A 27,723-nucleotide genomic window follows, 5' to 3' on the forward strand; every position below is an offset into this window, starting at 1 on the left:
TTAATTTGAGCATAGCATTGCATAACCGCGCAAAAGTGCGACAGCGAAAAAATTGGCCTGGGGCAGGAAGGGGTAAAAGTGCCCGGTATTGAAGTTGTTAATCTGACAGTCTCCAGCCAGCAGGTAGTATAATAACGGAACAAAGGAATTTACAATGGATTTCAAATAAAGTTATTTATTATTTAACAGAAATACGGACATATTGATCTATAAAACAATTATAAATGATTAAACTTTTTTCATTATTTTATTTTAAAAATGTTTATACCTGTGAGCAGTAAAAGCTTGATATGATGTTGAGTCACTCTCCAACTGATATCGTACAATCCTTTCAGTGAGGCACCAATCCTAAAATTATTGTACCCTGGTCACACAGGTTATGTACACAGCATAGAAAGGAAGAACGTTTTCCACTGATTTCAGAAACTCGTGGTCTCATCAGGTTGATATTGGTGGCTCTGGTGCTCCTGATGGATGAACGTTGTCTTCTAAATTTAGCTGGGCTTGGATGTTTTTCTTCGTATTCAAAGGCTTCTGTCTTGCCTCTCTACGCCCTAGCCCAGACATATGAAGAATACGGGCAATTGTTCTCACGTGTACCACACAGCCAGTACTTGCCAGATATTCCTGCAGCTCCTTTAATGTTGCTTTAGGCCTCTTTGCAACCTCCCAGACTAGTTTTCTTCTCATCTTTTCATCAATTTTGGAGGGACGTCCAGTTCTTGGTAATGTCACTGTTGTGCCATATTTTCTCCACTTGATGAGACGACTGCCTTCACTGTGTTCCATGGTATATCCAATGCCTTGGAAATTCTTTTGTACCCTTCTCCTGACTGATACCTTTTAACAATGAGATCCCTCTGATCCTCTGGAAGCTCTCTGCGGACCATGGCTTTTGCTGTAGGCCTCTTGGCAGCCCCCTTGACCAGTTTTCTTATCTTTTCATCAATTTTGCAGGAAAGTCCAGTTCTTGGTAATGTCACTGTTGTGCCATATTTTCTCCACTTGATGATGACGGTCTTCACTGTGTTCCATGGTATATCCAATGCCTTTGAAATTCTTTTGTACCCTTCTCCTGACTGATGCCTTTTAACAATGCGATCCCTCTGACGCTTTGAAAGCTCTCCAAAAACCATGGCTTTTGCTGTAGGATGCGACTAAGAAAATGTCTGGAAAGACCTACTAGAACAGATGAACTTTATATGGGGTTAATCAGAGGCACTTTAAAACGATGGCAGGTGTGTTCTGACTCCTATTGAACATGAGTTTGAATGTGATCGTTTAATTCTGAACAGAGCTACATCCCCAGTTATAAGACAGTGTGCACTTATGCAACCACATTAGTTTTTGTATTTTTACTCCCCCCCAACCCCAAAAGATTTCAGTTTGTTTTTCAAATGAGTTGTACAGTTCATAGGTCACATTAAAAAAGTGGACAAAAAGATCTGAAATGATTTATCTTTCTCTCATTTTTTTTTACATCACAAAAAACAGACATTTTAACAGGGGTGTGTAGACTTCTTATATCCATTCTACATCATAAACATGGCGGTAGCTGTCTGAGAGCGTCAAGCACTTGCTGTCTTCACACGTTGCTTATCCTTTGTGAGCACAAAGCTACATTTAAAAAAAGCATTAAATAATGCACTTATTTACTCAATTTAAAAAAAAAAGGCATATTACTATATATTAGATATACAGTACATTACTACCTTCAAACAGTTGTAATGTTGCTTCCAGATGGTGATTTAAATAGTTGTGAACATTTTTTGCAAAATACTCTAGCTACAAGAGAAGAGAATCATCGTTCTGATATGTTGACTCCCTCATAGCCTACAAAAAAAAAAAAAAAAATTAAAATATATTAGTACAGGAACAATCTTATGCCAATAGATACATCAAGGTACTGCAATTTTTTTTAAAATTAAGCTAGTTACATGAAATCTGTAGACTTTTAGGGTCAATATTGTTTAAAAAAACAAACAAAAAAAAAACAGTTAGACTTCCGGTTTCTGGGAGTCATCCAGGACAGCACTAGAGATAGGCTCCACATCTGGAGGCAGGAAACACAAAATTTAAATCCATAAAGGACGGCTCCCGTCCCTCTTCCCCAGTCTTAATCCGAGAACTTCCCCAGAACGGCTTCTGAAACAAAAACACTCGTCCAAAGTAATAACAGCATATAGGGAGGGAATCCCTGCTGTCCTGAATGACTCCCAGAAACAGAGTTACCGGTAAGTCTAACTCTGGTTTTCTCTAGTCGTCTGTCCAGGACAGCACTAGAGAGGCTCAACAAAAACTTACCAGATTGGGGGGGGGGGGGGGGGGGGGGGGCGGGCTGCTACCGCTTGGAGGAATTTTCTCCCAAACGCTTTGTCTTGCGTTAAGATAAAAAGGTCCAGTCTATAATGCTTCATGAAAATCGAGTGCCCTGGTGTCGCTCCAGCTTGCTCCGCTCAAGAAGCTGATAGAGCCCGTGTGGAGTGAGCCATGGGGGAAAAAGGACCTTCCTTTTTAAAATCTTGTAAGCTTCCACAATAGCTTGTTTGATCCACCTTGCGATTGTGCCTTTTGAAGCTTGGAACCCCAATTTTTTTTTCCCGAATGCAAAATAAATAGAGCATTGGATTCTCTAATGCCTTCTGTCAATTCCAGATACCGTAAGACACAGGCAGGCTCTCATGTCCATTTGGTGAAATTCTGTTTCTTTTGGGATTGGTTGAGGACCCACAGAAAGAAGGAAAAACGATTTCTTGAGTCCTGTGGAATTTTGCTACCACTTTAGGCAAGAACCCCAGGTCTGTACGCAATACCAGACTGTCTTCAAAAATTTGCAGGAAAGGTTCCTTAATGGAAAGCGCTTGCAGCTAGCTAATGCTCCTGGCTGTGGAGATGGCCATTAAAAAGACAGTTTTAAGCGTGATCCAGTTTAAAGGACAGCTCTTCCTTTTGCGACCATTTTATCCAACCTTGCAATAGTGTCGACAAGTCCCATTTTGGCAGAATTTTGAATGGAACGAGCCTAATCCTGGCTAACCCCTTAAAGAACCTGCTAACTAGTGGGTCCAATGCCAGGGGTTGCTCCAAAAAAAAAAAAACACAACACACCACACAGACAAGGCCGATACCTGAACTTTCAATGTACTAATGGCCAGTAAAAACGCCAAGGTGGCTGAAATATCTGCAGACACCTTCTTGGTGTCTAGCCATTAACAGAAAACTTTCCAAAATTTAACATAAATTGCTTGGGTTACTTTCTTTCTACTGGAAAGAATTGTATTTACCACCCTTTCCAGGAGCCCCTTAGACCTCGAGGCTTTCCTCAGACACCAAGCCGACAATTTTAGGCTCTGTATTTTTGGCAAAAAGACTGGGCCCTGGGACAGCAGATCGATCCTCCCGGGCAGCATGAGGGGAGGCTCTCCTGCCTGGCACAGCAGTGTGGAAAACCAAGGCCTCTTCTGCCAAAAGGGGGTCATTGTGGTGCGCTCTTGAACAAACTTCCTGAGGACCAGGGGAATGAGTTTGAACGAGGGGAAGGCGGATCATAGGCGAAACGCCCACTTCTGGGCCAAGGAGTCTATCCCCTTGGCCCCTACTTCTCTTTCCAACGAGAAGTACACTGGAACCTTGGCATTTGATTTGTTGGCAAACAAGTCCACTTCTGGGAGGCCCCACTTCTTTGCCACTAGCTGGAAGACTTCCCAGTTCAATGCCCATTCTGACTCAAACACTCATTAACAAAATGTAAAACGGTTTTGTATTTTTTTTTTTTAATTCGGTCTTTTTTAAATTTTTTTGAACAAAAAATAAAAAACCCAAAAGGTGATCAAATACCACCAAAAGAAAGTTCTATTTGTGGGGGGGAAAAAAAATGCTAAAAATTTCATCTGGGTACAGGGTAGCATGACTGCGCAATTGTCATTCAAAGAGTGACAGGGCTAAAAGCTGAAAATTGGTCTGGGCAGGAGGGGGGGGGTTTAGGTGCCCAGTAAGCAAGTGGTTACGCCCCAAATTTATTCTGCAGCAGGACAATGACCCCAAAAGCGGTGTTTGGCCCACGCGAAAAAAATTAAGTCAGCAGCTACAAATATAGTAGCTGCTGACATTTAAAGTTAGGACACTTACCTGTCCAGGGTTCCCGCGATGTCGGCACCCCAGCAGATTTTCAGAACGGCTGCTGTGTGCTGCCGCCGCCATTCCTGGTAAGGGAAACTAGCAGTGAATCCTTTCGGCTTCACAGCCGGTTCCCTACTGTGCATGCGTGAAGTGCGCTGTGCTTTCTAACTGGCCCGGCAGCGGAGGAAGCAGGGTGGAGCTTCCGAGGGATGGCGCTGTGTCGCAGTCTCCCGGAAGTGGGGAAGGGGACCTGTCAAAAACAGGTACCCGTTCCCCCACCCCCCTGAAAGATGCCAAATGTGGCACTGGGAGGAGAGGAGACAGATAAGCGGAAGTTCCACTTTTGGGTGGAACTCCGCTTTAAGAACTATCTTCAGTGTAAAGAAGAACAAGGAGTCCTGGAAGTGATGGTTTGGCCCCCACAGAGCCCTGATCTCCACATCACGGAGTCTGTCTGGGAGTACATAAAGAGACAGAAGGATTTCAGTTCCTCTTCAAAAACGGTGTGCAAGTCTACCTAGAAGAATTGATGCTGGTTTGAAGGCAAAGGGCGGTCACACCAAATAATGATTGGATTTGGATTTCTCTTCTCTTCATTTACCTTCCATTTTATTAATTGATAAAAATAAACGAACACTTTTTCTGAAACCGGTAGTGTATATGGTAAAAAGTTATAAATCAATAAACCGATGCCCCAATGTAGCTGCGTGAGGTGAACCACTTTTTTCAAAACACTTGTTTAACCACTTCCCACCCGCCGGCCGTCATGGGGGCGTGCATCGCGACGATCGGTGGTGCAGTGTGTCAGTCTGACACACCGCTACATCAATCTCGGTAAAGAGCCTCTGGCGGAGGCTCTTTACCACGTGATCAGCCGTGTCCAATCACGGCTGATCACGATGTAAACAGGAAGAGCCATTGATCGGCTTTTCCTCACTCACGTCTGGCAGACGCGAGAAGAGGAGAGCTGATCGGCAGCTCTCCTGACAGGGGGGGTCTGTGCTGATTGTTTAACAGCGCAGCCCCCTCCCCAGGACGCTGCCAGGACCACCGGGGATTGCCACCACACTGGACCACCAAGTATGCCACCAGGGAAATGCCAATCAGTGCTCAGGCAGCTGCCAATCAGTGCCCATCCCCAATGCCTGCCAGTGCCATCAGTGATGCCTATCAATGTCATCTATCAGTGGAGCGTATCAGTGCCCATCAGTGGCGCGTATCAGTGCCCATCAGTGGCGCGTATCAGTGGCGCGTATCAGTGCCCATCAGTGGCGCGTATCAGTGCCCATCAGTGCTGCGTATCAGTGCCCATCAGTGCCACGTATCAGTGCCCATCAGTGCCGCGTATCAGTGCCCATCAGTGCCGCGTATCAGTGCCCATCAGTGCCACGTATCAGTGCCCATCAGTGCCGCGTATCAGTGCCCATCAGTGCCACGTATCAGTGTCCATCAGTGCCATGTATCAGTGCCACCCATAGGTACACATCAGTGCCGCCTTTCAGTGCCACCCATGAGTGCCCATCAGTGCCGCCTACCAGTGCCCATCATCAGTACTACCTCATCGGCGCCCATCAGTGAAGCAGAAAACTTACTTATTTACTAAATTTTATAATAGAAACAAAAGAAACATTTTTTTCAAAATTTTAGGTCTTTTTTTATTTGTTTAGCAAAAAATAAAAAAACGCAGAGGTGATCAAATACCACCAAAAGAAAGCTCTATTTGTGGGAACAAAATAATAAAAATGTATTTTGGATACAGTGTAGCATGACTGCGCAATTGTCATTTAAACAGCGACAGCGCTGAAAGCTGAAAATTGGCTTGGGCAGGAAGGGGGTGTAAGTGCCAGTATTACTTACCTCCACTGTGCAGTTCATTTTGCACAGAGTGGCCCCGAACATCCTTTTCTGGGGTCCCTCAGCGACGCTAGTAGCTCCTCCCCGCATCAAGTGACCCGTTGGAGAAGCGCTCTCCTATGGGACATGCTCCCGAGTCCTGCTTCTGCGTCTATTGACACAGAAAGCAGGGCTCGTCTCTGACCACCCCCCCCCCCCGACGCCTGCGTCATTGGATTAAATTGACAGCAGCGGGAGCCAATGGCTGCGCTGCTATCAATCTATCCAATCAGGACACAAGACACCAGCTAGAGCTGGTGTACTCATCCCCAGGGAGAAGAAAACCGGGATCAGGTAAGTAAAACGGGGGCACTGAGGGGGCTGCAGCACTAAAGAAGGTTTTTCACCTTAATGCAAAGAATGCATTAAGGTGAAAAACCACAAGGGTTTACAACCCCTTTAATGTCCATAGAATCTCGCCCCCCTGAAGATGTCAGCATTATGTGCAAAGGGGACGGGCCAGCAGGAAGTGACATCATCCCATTGTCACGATCTGAAAGGGGAGGTATACCTGAATGGGAAGCAAGGATCGTGCTACAGACCAGCAGTAGTGGCAGAGCCAGTGGCGTTGCTAGGGGGTGGCTTTTGGGGCTATAGCCCCGAATCTGGAGCCCATAGCCCCGAGTCTCTACAGGGGTCCCCAAGGGGAGGTTCTCTGGGGACCCTGATGTAAGTGGGGGGCTCTCTGGGGGACCCTGATGCAAGGGAGAGGGTCTCTGGGGACCCTGATTTAAGGGGGAGGCTCTCTGGGGACCCTAATGTAAGAGGGGCTCTCTGGAAACTCTGATGTAAGGGGGGGGGCTCTCTGGGGACTCTGAAGAAAGGAGGAGGCTCTCTGGGGACCCTGATGTGGGGTGGGGGGGCTCACTGGGGACCCTGATGTAAGGGGGGCTCTCTGGGGACCTTGATGTAAGGGGGGGCTCTCTGGGGACCCTGATGTAAGGGGGGCTCCCTGGGGACCCTGATGTAAGGAAGAGGCTCTCTGGGGACCCTGATGCAAGGGAGAGGCTCTCTGGGGACCCTGATGCAAGGGAGAGGCTCTCTGGGGACCCTGATGTAAGGGGGGGCTCTCTGGGGACCCTGATGTAAGGGGGGCTCCCTGGGGACCCTGATGTAAGGGGGGGCTCTCTGGGGACCCTGATGTAAGGGGGGGCTCTCTGGGGACCCTGATGTAAGGGGGGGCTCTCTGGGGACCCTGATGTAAGTGGGGGGCTCTCTGGGGATATATACACACACACGTATATTACTGTATATACATGTGTATACCCGCCAAAGCGTATGATTTCTTTATTACGCTGCTATGGGCTCTAGCCCCAGATCTTTTGTAGACCTAGCAACGCCCCTGGGCAGAGCCAATGTTTTATATGACATAGCATTGTACCCTTGGTGCAAGGCAATGCACGTTTTAATGTGTTTTTTTTTTAGTGAATGTTTTAAATAAAGTGAGGATTTTTACATCATGCAAGCTTTTTTTTTTCCCCCTTTTGGTGATGTTTGGCTTGGAGGAGTGAATTCCCCTGGGAGGAGAGAGAGAGCTACTGGTCCAGGGGTTCCCATCCCTTAAAGGGGAAAAGCGCTGCATGACCCACATTACGATAGACTGAGAGGGTCATGGTGATCCGGTGATGGGTATTTGTGTTAAAGGTGGTGGCACGCGGGTGATTTGTCCCCACAGATGAAACTGATTGCTGAAGAATATTGAGGAGCACAAAGCACTGCATGATTCTATGGACACCAATGATGAACATTTTATGATCAGCTTTATATACTGTATGTTTATTGTATACTTTTTTGTGACTTTATATTGAAAACACTGGGTAAGCATTTTTTTTTTTAAATATGTGATTTTGGAAAAAAAAAAAAAAGTGAGTGGATCACCTAGCGCATCTATATTGGGGTATACATACACTCACTGGCCACTTTATTAGGTACCCCTTGCTAGTATCGGGTTGGACCCCCCCCCCTATGAACATGATAGAACTATCGTCTGCCTATTCTCCTCTGACATCAACCAGGCATTTTCCTCAACACAACAGCCGCTCACTGGATATTTTCTCTTTTTCGGACCGTTCTCTGTAAACCTGATAGATGGTTGTGTGTGAAAATCCCAGAATATCAGCCGTTTATGAAATACTCAGACCAGCTCGTCTGGCACCAACAACCATGCCACGTTCAAAGTCACTTTAATCCCTTTTCTTCCCCATTCCGATGCTCGGTTTGAACCTCAGCAAGTCGTCTTCACCACGTCTAGACGCCTAAACTCATTGAGATGTTGCCAAGTGATTGGCGGATTAGCAATTTTGTGTTATCAAGCAATTGAACAGGTATACCTAATAAAGTGGCCGGTGAGAGTATATGGTAAAAAGCAAAGTATTCCAATGGGCCTACACCATAGGGTTGCAGTGCATAAAAAAATTAAATAAATAATAAAAAAATAAATTAATAAAGGAACGAAAGCATGTTTTTTTTTTGCAACATAATGTGCTTAAATGCAACAGACCGTGACTCCAGTTTAACCACTTGAGCTCTGGAAAGTTTTACCCCCTTCATGACCAGGGCAAATACTGCAGCTATTGACTTTTAAAATAAGGACACTTACCTGTCCTGGGCGCCCGCAATGTCCTCACCTGACCCATCCCTCGGCTCCGGGTGGGGGCACCGGCATCTTCAGTAAGGGAATCAGGAAGTGAAGCCTTGCGGCTTCACAGCCTGGTTCCCTAGTGCGCATGCGTGAGTCGCGCAGCACGTTCTGAATGGTCCCTGCTGTCTTCTGTGACCTGTGTGTCTCCCAGAAGACAGTGGGGCGAGACGGAGGAGGGGGCGGACCGGGCGTAGTTCACCATGGATTCTGTGGCACTCTTTACCCGGAAGTGGGAGCAAATACCTGTATCAGACAGGTATCTGTCCCCCCCCCTCCCCCCCGAAAGGTGCCAAATGTGACACCGGAGGGAGGGGGAACCGGATCAGCGGAAGTTCCATTTCTGGGTGGAACTCCGCTTTAACTGGTAATTGCTCAGTCATGCAACACCAGATTGCCCGCCACACTATCACAGTCACAAAGTCTGCTGCCTCAGTTTTTATGATGGCAATTTGCATATGCTCCAGAATGTTATGAAGAGTGATCAGATGAATTGCAATTAATTGCAAAGTCCCTCTTTGCCATGAAAATTAACTTAATCCCCCCCAAAAAACATTTCCACTGCATTTGTGAAGAAGGCTTCAGGGCACCCAAGAAAGTCCAGCAAGCGCCAGAACCATCTACTACAGTTGACTCAGCTGCGGGATCCGAGCACCACCAGTGCAGAGCTTCCTCAGGAATAACAGCAAGTAGGTGTGAGGACATCGGCATGCACAGTGAGGAGAAGACTTTTGGAGGATGGCCTGGTGTCAAGAAGGGCAGCAAAGAAGCCACTTCTCTCCAGGAAAAACATCAGGGATGGACTGATATTCTGCAAACTGTACAGGGATTGGACTGCTGAGGACTGGGGTAAAGTCAGTTTCTCTGATGAATTCCCTTTCTGATTGTTTGGGGGCATCCTGAAAAAACCTTGTCTGCAGAAGAAAAGCTGAGCACTACCATCAGTTCTGTGGCATGCCAACAGTAAAGCATCCCAAGACCATTCATGTGTGGGGTTGCTTCTCCTCCGAGAGCAACTTCTCCCAACCATCCAAGAACAGTTTGGTGAAGAACAATGCCTTTTCCAGCATGATGGAGCACCATGTCATAAGGCAAAAGTGATAACGAAGTGGTTCAGGGAACAAAACATTGAAATTTTGAGTCCATGGCCAGGAAACTCCCCAGACCTTAACCACTTGCTTACTGGGCACTTAAACCCCCCTCCTGCACAGACCAATTTTTAGCTTTCAGCGCTGATGCACTTTGAAGGACAATTGCGCGGTGATGCAACACTGTACCCAAATGAAATTTTTATCATTTTTTTCACACAAATGGAGCTTTCTTTTGGTGGTATTTAATCACCACTTGGGTTTTTATTTTTTGCTAAACAAACAAAAAAAGACAAAAAAAATAAATCATGTTTCATAGTTATAAAATGTTGCAAACGAGTAATTTTTCTCCTTCATTGATATTCGCTGATGAGGCTGCACTGGTGGGCACTGATAGGCTGCTCTGATGGGCACAGATAAGGTGACACTGATAGGCACTGATGGGCCCTGATGAGGGGCACTGAAGGGCACTCATAGATGGCACTGATAGGCAGCACCGGTGATGAGGCATTGATTGGTGTCATTTATATTAACTCAACATTAATAAATCACCGGGACCAGATGGCTTGCACCTGAGGGTACTTAGGGAACTCAGTCAGGTGATTGCCAGACCATTGTTCCAAATTTTTACTGACAGTCTACTGACTGGAATAGTACCAGCTGATTGGGGAAAAGCCAATGTAGCACCAATATTTAAAAAGGGCCCAAAATACATCACTGGGAATTATAGACCAGTTAGCCTAACATCAATAGTATGTAAACTCTTGGAGGGGATGATAAGGGACTATATACAAGATTTTAGTCATGAGAACGGCATCATTAGCAGTAATCAGCATGGATTCATGAAGAATCGTTCTTGCCAAAACAATCTATTAACCTTCTATGAGGAAGTGAGTTGCCATCTAGATAAAGGAAGGCCCGTAGACGTGGTGTATCTGGATTTTGCAAAAGTATTTGACACAGTTCCCCATAAACGTTTACTGTACAAAATAAGGTCCATTGGCATGGACCATAGGGTGAGTTCATGGATTGAAAACTGGCTACAAGGGCGAGTTCAGAAGGTGGTGATAAATGGGGAGTACTCGGAATGGTCAGGGGTGGGTAGTGGGGTCCCCCAGGGTTCTGTGCTGGGACAAATCCTATTTAATTTATTCATAAATGACCTGGAGGATGGGATAAACAGTTCAACTCTGTATTTGCAGACGATACTAAGCTAAGCAGGGCAATAACTTCTCCGCAGGATGTGGAAACTTTGCAAAAAGACCTGAACAAATTAATGGGGTGGGCGACTACATGGTAAATGAGGTTCAATGTAGAAAAATTTAAAATAATGCATTTGAGTGGCAAAGATATGAATGCAATCTATACACTGGGGGGAGAACCTCTGGGGGAATCTAGGATGGAAAAGGACCTGGGGGTCCTAGTAGATGATAGGCTCAGAAATGGCATGCAATGCCAAGCTGCTGCTAACAAAGCAAACAGAATATTGGCATGCATTAAAAAGGGGATTAATTCCAGAGATAAAACGATAATTCTCCCACTCTACAAGACTCTGGTCTGGCCTCACCTGGAGTATGCCGTCCAGTTCTGGGTACCAGTCCCCAGGAAGGATGTACTGTAAATGGAGCGAGTACAAAGAAGGGCAACAAAACTAATAAAGGGTCTGGAGGATCTTAATTATGGGGAAAGGTTGCGAGCACTGAACTTATTCTCTCTGGAGAAGAGATGCTTGAGAGGGTATATGATTTCAATACACAAACACCAGACTGGTGACCCCACAATAGGGATAAAACTTTTTCGCAGAAGGGAGTTTAACAAGACTCGTGGCCACTCATTAAAATTAGAAGAAAAGAGGTTTAACCTTAAACTACGTAGAGGGTTCTTTACTGTAAGAGCGGCAAGGATGTGGAATTCCCTTCCACAGGCGGTGGTCTCAGCGGGGAGCATTGATAGCTTCAAGAAACTATTAGATAAGCACCTGAATGACCGCAACATACAGGGATATGTAATGTAATACTGACACATAATCACACACATAGGTTGGACTTGATGGACTTGTGTCTTTTTTCAACCTCACCTACTATGTAACTATGTAACAACTGCCTTAATAACTAAGGCAATTCCTGACAAGGTCCGGTATCTAGCCTTCCAAAAATCAAGTTTCCTATTCACCCTTATGGCCTTCCTTGCATTGTCTTGGTTCATTAAGTCCCTTTTCAAAATGGAGTCCCAGGATTTCTTTGGCTCCTGCAGTCTTCACTTTGGCCTTCTCAGTGCTACTCACCATGTACACCTAGCTTTTGTTCCAATTAACAATCAGACCCGAAAAGGCTCTGCTGTAACTCCACATTAATTAAATCAGGCATAAAATGATTTGATACTTTCCCTACGACTTACAGGAACAAGAACACTCTTGAACATTTTGTCCTTATGGATATGCTTCAAAAGAGGTTCCATGGCACAAATAAACATGATTGAAGAAAGTGGGCACTGCTGTTTATTTATTTATTTATTTATTTTTATTTTGCAGAGTAGAGGAACCCATTGACCAATCAGCAACCAGCTACCATTAGCTGAAGCTTGAAATCCGATTTGTTACTGTGCATTTCAAATTCTATCTTGTTTTTTCTTTTGTGATTAGAGGAATCAGGTGTAATGATACCATTCAGTTGTTTTCTTTTTTTAAAATAAAACTTAATTGTTAATCAAAATGACGAATATTTGATGTGCATTTTATATATATATATATTTCTTTGTAATATTTTATCCTCCGAAAGGCCCTGTCTCTCCTTCCCTGTGCTGTACAATACAATCACTGCCATCTAGTGTGTGTGTGTGTTTAAGTCAGAATATATATTGTGTGTGTTTAAGTCAGAATATATATATATATATATATATATATATATATATATATATATATATATATATATATATATATATATATATATTATAGGATTTTTTGTAATATATTATTGACACATATATATATTTCTTAGTAATATTTTATCCTCTGAAAGGCCCTGTCTCTCCTTTCCTGTGCTGTACAATGCAATCACTGGAATCTAGTGGAAAATTAACATTGTATTACATCATCCTAATACTTTCCTATCACTGTACAACAATATTATACTAAATCCCTGATATATATATATATATATATATATATATATTTATCTTTTTTGCTTAATTTATTATTTAAACACATTTATTAGAAAAAAACCTCTATATTATACATATGTGTATTTAAGACAGAATTTATATATATATTATATATATATATATATATATATATATATATATATATATATATATATATATATATATGTATATATAAAATAGGATTTTTGTAATATATTATTGACACATATATATATTTTATTAGTAATATTTTATCCTCCGAAAGGCCCTGTCTCTCCTTTCCTGTGATGTACAATACAATCACTGCCATCTAGTGGAAAATTAACAGTATTACATCATTCTAATACTTTCCTATCACTGTACAACAATATTATACTAAATCCCTGATATATATATATTTATCTTTTTTGCTTAATTTATTATTTAAACACATTTATTACAAAAAAACTCTATATTATACATATGTGTATTTAAGTCAGAATTTATATATATCTAATATATATATATATATATATATATATATATATATATATATATATATATATTATAGGATCTTTGTAATATATTATTGACAAATATATATATATATATATATTATTATTTTTATTTATTTCAGGTACTTGTATAGCGCTGTCAATTTACGCAGCGCTTTACATATACATTGTACATTCACATCAGTCCCTACCCTCAAGGAGCTTACAATCTAAGGTCCCTAACTCACATTCATACATATGAGGGACAATTTAGACAGGATCCAATTAACCTACCAGCATGTCTTTTGAGTGTGGGAGGAAACCGGAGTACCCGGAGGAAACCCAGGCAGACACAGGGAGAACATGCAAACTCCAGGCAGGTAGTGTCCTGGTTGGGATTCGAACCAGCGACCCTTCTTATATAATATAGGATTTTTTTGTAATATATTATTGACACATATATATATTTTATTAGTAATATTTTATCCTCCGAAAGGCCCTGTCTGTCCTTTCCTGTGCTGTACAATACAATCACTGCCATCTAGTGGAAAATTAACAGTATTACATCATCCTAATACTTTCCTATCACTGTACAACAATATTATACTAAATCCCCCCCCAAAAAAACCCCAGATACACACATTAGATAGAATCAGAAAAACCTTGGCAAAATGTTCTAATGTGTGTATCTGTTTTCTTCTGAGATTGAGAATAATATTGTTGTACAGTGATAGGAAAGTGTTAGGATGATGTAAATACTGATAATTTTCCACTAGATGGCAGTGATTGTATTGTACGGCAAAGGGAAGGAGAGACGGGGTAAGTTCCCTGGTGGCCATATTGAGTATGGAAAGTAAGCTCCCTTTTGGCCATATTGAGTATGGAAATGAAGTTCCCTGGTGGCCATATTGGGTATGGAGAGGAAGTTCTTCGCTTGCCATATGGAGCTTGGAGCTTCCGGTTTGTTTTTGGGCGGAAGTTCCCTGGTGGCCATATTGGATGTGGGAACGACAGCTTCTCAACTCCGCGTACTCTTAACCTGTATTCGGGTAGTTGAGTGGGAGGATCCTGAGAGGCCCAGTGGGAGGAGTCGGACCAGGTTACAAGGGGGCGTGTAAGAAGCGCCGATGATGTCATCGGCTGAGGCCCGGTTGGAGCATGCGCACTGCGGGCAATATGGCAGCGGCCGGTTTGTGGAGTCTCCGCTGACAAGTCTCCCACTTTCTCCGGTAAGTGAAGTCATGTGACCGCGGTCCGCCCTCCTGGAGGAAGTGTAGGGTCTGGTATTATCCGTGTATGAGCGGGGCTGGTTGTATATCCGGAGAGTGCTGTGTGATAGATTCCTCCAATGGGAAGACTCCCCCTCCACACCAATCATCTCATCTCTACACAGGGAAATCTGCATCCAAGGGGCCCTTAACCACTTCAGTACTAGGCACTTCTACACCTTCCCGCCCAGACACATTTTCAGAGCTGTCACACTTTGAATGACAATTGCGCGGTCATCCAACACTGTACTCAAATGACATTTTTATCATTTTCGCCCACATATAGAGCTTTCTTTTGGTGGTATTTGATCGCCTCTGCGGTTTTTATTTTTTGCGCAACAAATAAAAAAAAAAAAGACCGAAAATTTTGAAAAAGAAAAAAACAAGTTTTTTCTTTGTTTCTGTTACTTTTTTTTGTAAATAAGTAAGTTTTCTTCTTCAATGACGGGCACTGATGGGCACCAATGAGGTGACACTGATGATGGGCACTGATAGGTGGCACTAGTATGCGGCACTGATAAGGTGGTACTGATGGGCACTTATAGGCGGCACAAATGGGTACTTATGGGTGGCACTGATGGGTACTTATGGGTGGCACTGATGAGCACTGATAGGTGGACACTGATGGGCATGGATGGGCACTGATGGGCATGGATGGGCACTGATAGGTGGCACTGATGGGCACTTATGGGTGGCACTGATGGGTACTGATAGGTGGGCACTGATGGGCATGGATGGGCACTGATAGGTTGCACTGATGGACACTGGGTGGCGTTGCTGGGCATCCCTGTTTTGTAATGTGCCACAGAGGTGCCAGTCAGTGCCCATTTGTGGGCACTGGTATATTTTGGGCATATTTTTTTCACATATGGATGGCCATGGGGGATGTACCTGGCCATCCACATGCTGGGGGCGTCCCCGGTGGTCCATTGCGGGCATCTGAGGGGGGGCTGCGCTGATAAACAATCAGCACAGACCCCCCCCCCCTTGTCAGGAGAGCCGCCGATCGTCTGTCAGACGCGAGTGAGGAGAAGCCGAACAACGGCTCTTCCTGTTTACATCGTGATCAGCTGTGATTGGACACGGCTGATCACGTGGTAAAGAGCCTCTTTGCCGAGATCACCACGATGCGCGCCCCCTGTTATCCTGCAGGGTGTCGTATGACGCCCAGTCAGGATAACCGAACCACCGCCTGGGCTGTCATTCGGCTGTAGGCCGGGCGGGAAGTGGTTAATGATCGGGCCGTTTTTTTTTCCAATTTGACACTGCGTCGCTTTAACTGAAAATTGCGCGGTCATGCAACACTGTACCCAAAACAAAATTGACGTCCTTTTTTCCCCCCCCACAAATAGAGCTTTCTTTTGGTGGTATTTGATCACCTCTGCAGTTGTTATTTTTTGCGCTATAAACAAACAAATGGCGACAATTTTGGAAAAAAAAATATTTTTTTTTCTTCTTCTTTCTGATATAATATTTAAGAATAAATAAAGCTAATTAGCCACTAGGATTGCTTTTACAAGAGAACTGACAGCTGGCTCTAAAAAAAACCCCCAAAAAAACAAAAACAAAACAATACTGGAATGGTATAACCAGTCAAAGTCCAGCAATGTACTGGTATATATCGCTGGTGCTGGGCACAAGAGCTAACACTCAGTCTGTTTTTCAGATGGAGAAGTGTTCGGAGAAGAGGACTTGCAGCTCATTGTCGGAAACGGTAAGAACTTGTTGGATGGGAGCGGTTGGACTTTATGCTGGTATTAGGGGACTGGATTGTAATTGTACAGCTGCTGTCATGGCACAGGTTACATAGTTACATAGGTGAGGTTGAAAAAAGACACAAGTCCATCAAGTCCAACCTATGTGTGTGATTATATGTCAGTATTACATTATATATCCCTGTATGTTGTGGTCGTTCAGGTGCTTATCTAATCGTTTTTGGAAATTATCGATGCCCCCGCTGAGACCACCGCCTGTGGAAGGGAATTCCACATCCTTGCCACTCTTACAGTAAAGAACCCTCTACGTAGTTTAAGGTTAAACCTCTTTTCTTCTAATTTTAATGAGTGGCCACGAGTCTTGTAAAACTCCCTTCTGCGAAAAAGTTTTATCCCTATTGTGGGGTCACCAGTACAGTATTTGTATATTGAAATCATATCCCCTCTCAAGCGTCTCTTCTCCAGAGAGAATAAGTTCAGTGCTCGCAACCTTTCCTCATAACTAATATCCTCCAGACCCTTTATTAGCTTTGTTGCCCTTCTTTGTACTCGCTCCATTTCCAGTACATCCTTCCTGAGGACTTTTGCCCAGAACTGGACAGCATACTCCAGGTGCGGTCGGACCAGAGTCTTGTAGAGCGGGAGAATTATCGTTTTATCTCTGGAGTTGATCCCCCTTTTAATACATGCCAATATTCTGTTTGCTTTGTTAGCAGCAACTTGGCATTGCATGCCATTGCTGAGCCTATCATCCACTAGGACCCCCAGGTCCTTTTCCATCCTAGATTCCCCCAGAGGTTCTCCCCCCAGTGTATAGATTGCTCTAATATTTTTGCCACCCACATGCATTATTTTACATTTTTCTACATTGAACCTCATTTGCCATGTAGTCGCCCACCCCATTTATTTGTTCAGATCTTTTTGCAAGGTTTCCACATGCTGCGGAGAAGTTATTGCCCTGCTTAGCTTAGTATTGTCTGCAAATACAGAGATTGAACTGTTTACCCCATCCTCCAGGTCGTTTATGAATAAATTAAATAAGATTGGTCCCAGCACAGAACCCTGGGGAACCCCACTACCCACCCCTGACCATTCTGAGTACTCCCCATTTATCACCACCCTCTGAACTCGCCCTTGTAGCCAGTTTTCAATCCATGTACTCACCCTATGGTCCATGCCAACGCACCTTATTTTGTACAGTAAACGTTTATGGGGAACTGTGTCAAATGCTTTTGCAAAATCCAGATACACCACGTCTACAGGCCTTCCTTTATCTAGATGGCAACTCACCTCCTCATAGAAGGTTAGTAGATTGGTTTGGCAAGAACGATTCTTCATGAATCAATGCTGATTACTGCTAATGATACCATTCTCATTACTAAAATCTTGTATATAGTCCCTTATCACCCCCTCCAAGAGTTTGCATACTATTGATGTTAGGCTAACTGGTCTGTAATTCCCAGGGATGTATTTTGGGCCCTTTTTTAAATATTAGTGCTACATTGGCTTTTCTCCAATCAGCTGGTACCATTCCAGTCAGTAGACTGTCGGTACAAATTAGAAACAACGGTCTGGCAATCACTTGACTGAGTTCCCTAAGTACCCTCGGATGCAAACCATCTGGTCCCGGTGATTTATTAATGTTAAGTTTCTCAAGTCTAATTTTAATTCTGTCCTCTGTTAACCATGGAGGTGCTTCCTGTGTTGTCTTGAGGATAAACACTGCAGTTTTGATTACTGAAGCCCCCCGATTCACTCGTGAAGACTGAGGAGAAGAATAAATTCAATACCTTCGCCATCTCCCCATCTTCCCCAGATGTCCTTCCTCATTCTTTATGGGGCCAATATGCTCTGTCCTATCTTTTTTACTGTTTACATACTCTTCTTGGGATTTTTTTTGCTCTCCTCCGCTATGTGTCTTTCATGTTCTATCTTAGCTGTCCTTATTGCACCCTTACATTTCTTGTTGCATTCTTTATAAAGTCTGAATGCTGATGATGATCCCTCAACCTTGTATTTTTTGAAGGCCTTCTCCTTTGCTTTTATATGCATTTTTACATTGGAGTTAAGCCATCCAGGACTTTTGTTCGCTCTTTTAAATTTATTACCCAATGGGATACATTGGCTAATGCCCTTATTTAATATGCTCTTAAAGCAAACCCATCTCTCCTCCGTATTCTTTGTTCCTAATATTTTATCCCAATTTATGCCTTTTAGCAAGGTTTGTAGTTTAGGGAAGTTGGCTCTTTTGAAATTCAGTGTCTTTGTATTCCCTTTGTTTCCTATTTGTGGAATTTTATACTGAAACTAATTGACCTGTGATCGCTGTTGCCTAAATTGCCCCGTAATTCCACATCCGTGATCAGGTCTGTATTATTGGTAATCAATCGATCCAGTAATGCTTTATTTCTAGTTGGTGCGTCTACCATCTGACCCATAAAATTGTCCTGCAAGACATTAAGGAACTGGCGAGCCTGAGATGAATGCGCGGTTCCCTCCGCCCAGTCTATGTCTGGATAATTAAAATCCCCCATTATGATAACACTTCCCATCCTTGCTGCTAATCCAATTTGTGGTAGGAGATCCGTCTCCACTTCCTCCCTCACGTTAGGGGGCCTATAGCATACTCCCAGTATTATTTTCCCCTTCGCTTCATCCCTTTGGAGTTCTACCCATAAGGATTCCACCTCCTCTCTAGCTCCCTCAGTGATGTCATCTCTCACATTCACTTGTACATTATTCTTGATATATAGGCATACCACTCCCCCTTTTTTACCCTCTATCCTTGCGATAAAGGGTATATTCTTGAATGTTTGCCAGCCAATCATGAGAGTTGTTGAACCAGATCTCTGAAATTCCCAAAAAATCCAAATCCTCCTCGTACAACAGTATCTCTAGTTCACCCATCTTGTCCGCCATGCTCCTGGCATTGGTGAACATGCCACGTAGTTTAGACCGGTCGATATCATCCTTTTATTGGGTGTTCCAAGATTGCAACTAGGACTTGCTACTATACTTAGCTTGGGTTTTTGTGCTTTGGTCAACCTACCACTAATGCCCCCAATACTGCCCTCTGGAATATGTTCCACGCTGACTATCTCTACCTCTGGACCCACCCCCCCATCACCTAGTTTAAAAACCCCTCTAACTTTTTGGCCATCTTCATTCCCAGCAGATCTGCACCCTCCATTTAGGTGCAGCCCGTCCCTTCTATAGTACCGGTTACCGACTGAGAAGTCGGCCCAGTCCTCCAGGAACCCAAACCCCTCCTTACTACACCAGCTCTTCAGCCACTTGTTTACTTCCCTAATCTCCCTCTGCCTTTCTGGTGTGGCTCGATGTACCGGTAGTATTCCTGAGAATACTACCTTGGAGGTCCTTTTCCTCAGTTTAGCTCCTAAGTCCCTAAAATCGTTCTTTAGGACACTCCATCTGCCTCTGACTTTGTCATTGGTGCCAACATGCACCATGACAGCTGGGTCTTCCCCAGCCCCTCCCAGTAATCTGTCCACAAGATCCGTGATGTGCCGAACCCGAGCGCCCGGTAGACAACATACTGTTCGGCGCTTCAGGTCTTTGTTACAGATTGCCCTCTCTGTCCTTCTAAGAATTGAGTCCCCTACCACCAGAATCTGTCTTTCCTTTCCCTTCGCTGCCCCCCCCACTCTCACTGGAGGAGTTCTTCCCCTGGCAGCTGGGATAGTCCCTCATCTCCAGCAGTGCTGGTCCCTGACTGGTTTCACCAATGTCACTCAATGGAGCGTACTTATTGGGATGCTCCAGTCCTGGATCGGCCTCTCTGGCACTTCCCCCTCTACCCTTCCTGACTGTCACCCATCTACTCTTTAATAGTGCCTGCACCTCTTTGTCTCCACACGCCTCTGTGCTGGGCCCTGCCGGCACCTGCCCTGGCTCTCCTTTACTATGGAGGGACTTCTCAGTGCTGACAGTTGCTTCCCCAGATCTAGAACCTGGGCTTCCAGGGAAACCATGCGCTTACATTTTGCACAGCAGTATTTACCCTCGATCAGATGATCAAGGGACGCATACCTGCCGCAAGATGTACAAAGAGACGCCTCTCCACACCCGCTGGGCATCCTACCTATTAAATTTAATGAGGATTGGGGATTATATCTTGTCCAAATTGCCTACCAACTAGCTTCCCAACACTAATACTCAAGACAATACACAGGTACTCGCAGACCTATGCGCAGACCACTCACAGACCTACGCCCACTTGCAGACCTATGTGCACTCGCAAGACACAAGTATACAGTACACAAATACTAACGATCCACGCACACTACTCAGACAACACTCAGGTACTCACACTACACAGGTACTATGACCTCCTGTTATAACCTCCTGTTTTAAACTCTGGTTTTAACTCACCACTTAGACCAGTTCCACTTGGACAGAGTTCCAGCAGACTCACAAATGAGCAGGTTATCACCTCTTTATAGAGTGAAGGGAATTGTAGGCTCTTGTTTATTTTCTGGACCTGATTCCCTCATTCTCCTGATTAATGGACCCCTCTATCTGTCCTTTCCTTCCTTCACACACAGGTGACGGTCACCTTCCATGATGTGGCCGCCTGCTTCGAGGAAGAGGACTGGGAGCTTATGGAGCAATGGCAGCAGGATCTGTACCGTGACGCCATGAAGGAGATTCACTCTGCATTGCACAATCTGGGTGAGCGAGAGAGAAGAAAGCAGGGGGAAGAAGGCATGGGGTGGTGGTGGAAAATGTAGAGAAGGGAGAATACAACCTCACTCACATGTGCAATGGTTTCTGAAGAGCATTTGGCAGACAGTGAAGAAGTGTTTTATCACCTCCTTGCCGTCTTCTTGAACCCCTTGGACTCTGTAACTGCATTGTTATGCTACGCCTGCTGAAAGTGATATGGGGGGGGGGGGTATGTCTTCTGTTGCAAAGTAGCCTCCAAAATGGATAGTTTATTGCATGATCACAACACAAGGCGAGTGCAACGTTTCGGAGTCACGCAGGACCCGTTCGTTGGGCATGTGGTCATCACATGCCTGACGAAGGGGTCCTGCGTGACTCCGAAACGTTGCACTCGCCTTGTGTTGTGATCATGCAATAAACTATCCGTTTGGACGCTACTTTGTGTCGATCCATGGTGTGCTGGCAAATATCTGCTTTGTGACTTGAACCAGTAATCCAGCTGGTTGTTGCCGCAGCACCCAAATATTTGATAGCTCATACCGAATGTGTGCGATGGAAATATGAAGTTTATCTTCTGCTGCAGCTCCAAAACATCGAGGCCCATGACATGTGTACACCTCTGGTTGCTGCCTCCTGCAGCTAGAGGGGTAAGCAGTTGGGGGAGGGGGGGGGGGGGGGGGCTGAAGCTCAATTGCTTGGTAAAGTGTGTGAGAGGGGATGGGAAGTGAGAGGAGGGGGTATTCAGAGAAGGAAAAAGAGATGGAGGGAAATGAGAGGGGTAGAGATTGTTAAAGACGAATAGAGACAGACATCAATTAGCACACCTCTTCCCTTGTGCTGTCGCTTTAGGGGGCTTCTTTCCGAAAAGTGGACCTTTTATGATAAGACTTTTCATGTGGCGTCATTCTCAAAGCTGAAATTGAACCCGCTTATACAGTATCTCATCAAAGTGAGTACACCCCTGAGTGAAAATGTCCAAATTTGGCCCAATTAGCCATTTGCCCTCCCCAGTGGCATGTGACTCGTTAGTGTTACAAGGTCTCAGTTGTGAATGGGGAGCAGGTGTGATAAATTTGGTGTTATCGCTCTCACTCTCTCATACTGGTCACTGGAAGTTCAACATGGCACCTCATGGCAAAGAACTCTCTGAGGATCTGAAAAAAAGAATTGTTGCTCTACATAAAGATGGCCTAAGCTATAACAAGATTGCCAAGACCCTGAAACTGAGCGGCAGCATGGTGGCCAAGGCCATACAGCAGTTTAACAGGACAGATTCCACACAGAACAGGCCTCGCCATGGTCGACCAAAGAAGTTGAGTGCACGTGCTCAGCGTCATATCCAGAATTTGTCTTTAGGAAATAGACATATGAGTGCTGCCAGCATTGCTGCCAATGTTGAAGGGGTGGGGGGTCAGCCTGTCAGTGCTCAGACCATACGCCGCACGCTGCATCAAATTGGTCTGCATGGCTGTCACCCCAGAAGGAAGCCTCTTCTAAAGATGATACACAAGAAAGCCTGCAAACAGTTTTCTGAAGACAAGTAGATTAAGGACATGGATTACTGGAACCATGTCCTGTGGTCTGATGAGACCAAGATAAACTTATTTGGTTCAGATGGTGTCAAGCGTGTGTGGAGGCAACCAGGTGAGGAGTACAAAGACAAGTGTGTCTTGCCTACAGTCAAGCATGGTGGTGGGAGTGTCATGGTCTGGGGCTGCATGAGTGCTGCCGGCACTGGGGAGCTACAATTCATTGAGGGAACCATGAATGCCAACATGTACTGTGACATACTGAAGCAGAGCATGATTCCCCCCCTCTTCGGAGACTGGACCGCAGGGCAGTATTCCAACATAACGACCCCAAACACACCTCCAAGATGACCACTGCTTTGCTAAAGAAGCTGAGGGTAAAGGTAATGGACTGGCCAAGCATGTCTCCAGACCTAAACCCTATTGAGCATCTGTGGGGCATCCTCAAATGGAAGGTGGAGGTGCGCAAGGTCTCTAACATCCACCAGCTCTGTGATGTCGTCATGGAGGAGGGGAAGAGGACTCCAGTGGCAACCTGTGAAGCTCTGGTGAACTCCATGCCCAAGAGGGTTAAGGCAGTGCTGGAAAATGATGGTGGACAGACAAAATATTGACACTTTGGGCCCAATTTGGACATTTTCACTTAGGGGTGTACTCACTTTTGTTGCCAGTGGTTTAGATATTAAAGTGTTTCTAAACCCAGTAATATGAAAATAGTTCACCCCCCCCTCCCCCCAGTGCCCACAGCTCATAAATCTTCTTTTTACATTAAAATATTGCCACTATATACCTTTTTGGATGATCTGTATACCACAGTTACATCATAAACGGCAAAGTTTCTGCAGTGCTGAGAGTTCAGGAAGGCGGAGATTTTCACTGCCGCCTGTATACACGCACATGCGTGATGTCAATATCATGTGACCTGGCTAGCTCTGAGGACAAGAAACTGTTCTCTCCTGCATAAAAGACACAACTGAGCATGTGCAGGTTGGCTATTGTCTATGTGTTAGCTGGCTTTCCCCAGATAGACATTGCAGGAAGGGGAGGATCTGTGCATACAGGATCAAACAGCCTTTTTACACAATGTAGAGGATTAACCCCTTAAGTTCCACAGTGAGTATAACAAGCATGCTATGCTGCACATACAGACTGATTTTACTGTTGTGGGTTTAGTAACACTTTAACGGCTGTGTGTTGAGTTATTTTGAGGGGACAGCAAATTTACACTGTTATACAAACTGTACACTCACTACTTTACATTGTAGCAAAGTGTCATTTCTTCAGTGTTGTCACATGAAAAGATAGAATAAAATATTTACAAAAATGTGAGGGGTGTACTCACTTTTGTGAGATACTGTATATTGTGTCCCCCCAGGGGTGGGGTGGTTATGGCTTCTGGAGAGTTGTTGTGCAATCATTGAGTTGTGACCTCTGACCCCCTACTGTCTTCAGTTACTCGATCCCTCTTCTGTGTCCCCAGGGTACCGGATCCTCAACCCCGATCTCTTGGTGAAGATCGAGAAATCCAGAGAACGTTTCCGGAACAACCACAGCCAATCAACAAGTGAGCTCTGTCCCCCTCACAACACTCCCTCACATACAGCTCGCAGTGGGGGTCACTGTGAGATAGTTCTGTGTTTTGTTCAGTCCTTCCTCCTTTCTTTCACCGGCTTGTCATTTTTAAAGAGCTAGTTCACCCCCCCCCCCAAAAAAAAAAATGTGCCTATCTAGCTTATCTATCCCACATTTTGACAGGAAGTCAGTGATCTTCTGCATTAGTCCAGGACTGTATATGGAGATGGGCGCTATCTGTCTGTGTCCCTCTACAGATACTGGCTTACTCATAGAAGGACATTTAGTGACAGAGCAGTGAAAGGTTAGATCCTCTGCCTGGTTTTATTGCTTTTATTTCTCCTATTCCTTCCTCTACGGACACCTTTGTTTATCAGGGTGGGGAAAAGTATCACTAGGTTAATATTTCCAGTCGTGTATTGAGACTACCTGAGTTGGTATTTTCCTCTCATTGGACAGTGATGGCAGTTGGTGGAGCTTGGCCATCATATCATCAGGAAAACTCACACCCTAGTAATAAAGTGACAGTAAATCAGAAAGGGTCATAGAAGGGGGACTTTCTGACTAATCATCACATGCTGTCATATAGGCGGCCAGGAGGCAGTGTAAACAGGTGGTTAAGCCATAGTTTGTCGTCCCCCCCCCAATCCCCACTACTTGCATAAAACCTAAGGCACAGCTGGAGGGGACTATAAGCATGCCACTGCATATATAATGCAGGTTGTCACGTTAATAGGCAGCGCAACATGTCATACTCGCCCACTCAAGTCAAATGGGCTGCTCTACAACCCCGATGTCTGGCTTGCGTTTGCAGTGCGTCAGTTCCATAGTAAATTGCAGTTCGACAAAGATATGAAAAAATGCAAACCAGGCAATCCTGTGTGGTTCTGGACAGCCTCTGATCCACCACATATTGCTTTTCAGAGACGGCCGCTAGCCTTTGGTAGGATGTTTTACTTTGAAAAGTTTACAATTGAGTAAAGTGATATTAAAGGGGAGTTTTTTTATTTTTATTTATTTATTTATTTATTTTAAATAACAGACATGTCAAACGTGCCTGCTCTGTGCAGTTGGTTTTGCACAGGGCAGCCCCAATCCTCCTCTTCTCGGGTCCCCCGCTGGCGCTCCTCCTCCTCTTAAAGTGAAGTGGCTGCTATGGGGACACGTGTGTGTGCTCACTCCTGAGCCCCACTCTGTGTGCCTATTAGACACACAGAACAAGGCTCGGCCAATGGCTCCCGCTGCTGTCAGACAGTCGGGAGGCAGAGACCCTGGAGAGCAGCCGCTCCCATGCAAATATTAGGGAGGGTGCTATAGGGAAGTTGTATACTGAAGGTACACTCAAAAAGACTTGAGGCTGTAATTGGTGCCAAAGGTGCTTCAACAAAGTATTGAGGCTGTGATACTTGTGTACATGGAATTTTTTTTCGTTTTTTTTTATTTTTAATAAACTTGTAAAGATTTCAAAGAAACTTCTTTCACATTGTCATTATGGAGTATTGTTTGTAGAATTTTGAGGAAAATAATGAATTTAATCCATTTTGGAAAAAGGCTGTCATATAACAAAATATGGAAAAAGTGAAGTACTGTGAATACTTTTTGGGTGAACTATATGTGACATCTCTGTGATTGCCAGGAGCAGGGGAGTTTATTTTGGGTTGTTTGGTGGCAAAAAAATATGCAGCTAAAATGACAATAAAATGATTTCCCAGCTTTTCTTTGTTTTAAAAAAAAAAAAAATCATGAGATTACCATTTACCACCAAATAAAAGCCCAATTTGTCCTGGAAAGAAAAGAAAGATGCACTATTTAGTTGAGTGTATGTGTGTGTGTGTGTGTGTGTATGTATATGTGTATGTGTATATGTGTGTGTGTGTTTGTGTGTGTGTGTGTATATATATATATATATATATATATATATATATATGTGTATGTATATGTATGTATGTGTGTGTGTACTGTATATATATATATATATATATATATATATATATATATATATATATATACAGTATATATGTGTGTGTATGTGTGTGTGTGTATATATATATATATATATATATAATCAGGCATTTGGGACTTGTTTTGCCTCTATCATGAAGGGGTTATAATGTCAGTGTGGTCACGATTTAAATACTCCACTCATTCAGCGCTGTAATAACGGAGGGGTGAAGTATTAAGGAAGGCACTATCTCTTCTATCTAAGATTGTTCGTCTGCTAAATTAACTGCATCATGTATATTCTAGAGCTGATCTCTACCCGTGACGTTGGCTAAGCTGGTCGATAGGTCTTGGCAGGACACCTCAATTACTAGAAATCGCCACAAACGGCAAAAAAAAAAAAATTCTGTGTGGGGAATAAATGTGGCAATGTCCACCCAACAAGGCACAAGGGTACAGTAACCAACCCTGTGCCCCACACCGCAGAGAGAGGCTGTCTAGGATATCAAGTTCCCTGGACTTGAAATGGTATTACAGGATGTCTCCTTCATAGCATATGTGTATAGACTCAAATGTCTGGAGGTACCTCCTTAGATTCCAAATTATGTGCCGACCTACAGATAGCTTTGGCAAATGATTGATTATTAGAGTCCAGTATGGCCATTGAAATCCACTGAAGAGGAAGGGGTGTTAACTATGTGGAGGCACTAGGTCACATAACCTTTAACCTGCTGCCTTCCCATTACACGTTGTGTTTGATCCCTTTCAGGTGGCACACTCGTTCCGGACATCATGCTGAAGATTGGGCAATTTGAATCCAACATTCCTCAGAAAAAAGGGTCACCAAGATGTCCTCCAGAGCCCACACGGGGTGAGTATCACACGGGATGTCCAGTATGTCACTATGCTTCCTCCTGGCTTCCTGTTTGTGTCTGATTGTGAGTGAGGGTGGTTTTTATCCAGCACCATGTTTCATTCGATTTATAGGTCACAAATATGGTAGTAAAAAAAAAATCAAAAATATACCGCGCCAAAAAAGTGAAAAAAGCAGCCAGCACAACAGTGTAAAATGTAGCTGTAAAAAGAAAAAGAAATGTGCAGCGTTATGAGCAAACAACAAATGTCAAGAATAATAATTGTCGACAATAACACAGATACTAATGGTCACAAAATCAGACAAGTGAAAATATTGTCAGTGACGAAATAAAAAATATAAGGTGACATATGATCAATATAAAAATATGAAAATACTGATAAATATAATAATGGGTATCGATAAAGATTAGTGTCCTTGTGTGATGATAAGGAACCACATGAAATAGTAATAAGTCCCAGAAATAAGTGACCCGATGCAAGTGAGTGAGTAGTGAGTAACATGAAGAGTCCACCACCAGAAGTACCAGTCTCTTACCGGAAAGATTGGACTTATACAGGTATACACCTGACAAGCCAATCAAACTTGGAAGGTAACCAAGAAGGCACTAATTCAATACATGGAGTGCAGCATCTGGGTGGGCGTTCCAGTGGATTCAGCAGAATGGACACAGCTTACATGCAGATGTAGGTCAGCCAAATCATGGGTAAAAGGAAAGAGATGGGGCACATAGCGTGATAATTTGGATGGTAAGAGACTGGTACTTCTGGTGGTGGACTCTTCATGTTA

The 27,723-nt window shown here is 44.0% G+C and overlaps 1 protein-coding gene across 1 annotated transcript in view; it reads left to right on the forward strand.

Annotated features, from left to right (window-relative positions):
* The window catches only part of LOC141141131 (uncharacterized), a 94,897-nt gene that overhangs the window by 53,830 nt on the left and 13,344 nt on the right, over positions 1 to 27,723 (forward strand). Inside the window, exons 18-23 of the mRNA XM_073628836.1 lie at positions 14,126 to 14,168; positions 14,472 to 14,578; positions 16,284 to 16,331; positions 20,898 to 21,024; positions 24,028 to 24,111; positions 26,830 to 26,931. Coding sequence (XP_073484937.1) covers positions 14,126 to 14,168; positions 14,472 to 14,578; positions 16,284 to 16,331; positions 20,898 to 21,024; positions 24,028 to 24,111; positions 26,830 to 26,931 — 511 coding nt within the window. The remainder of the gene's footprint in view (positions 1 to 14,125; positions 14,169 to 14,471; positions 14,579 to 16,283; positions 16,332 to 20,897; positions 21,025 to 24,027; positions 24,112 to 26,829; positions 26,932 to 27,723) is intronic.

This window comes from Aquarana catesbeiana, linkage group LG04 (assembly GCF_042186555.1).
Source record: "Aquarana catesbeiana isolate 2022-GZ linkage group LG04, ASM4218655v1, whole genome shotgun sequence".
In the NCBI taxonomy this organism is placed as follows: Eukaryota; Metazoa; Chordata; class Amphibia; order Anura; family Ranidae; genus Aquarana; species Aquarana catesbeiana.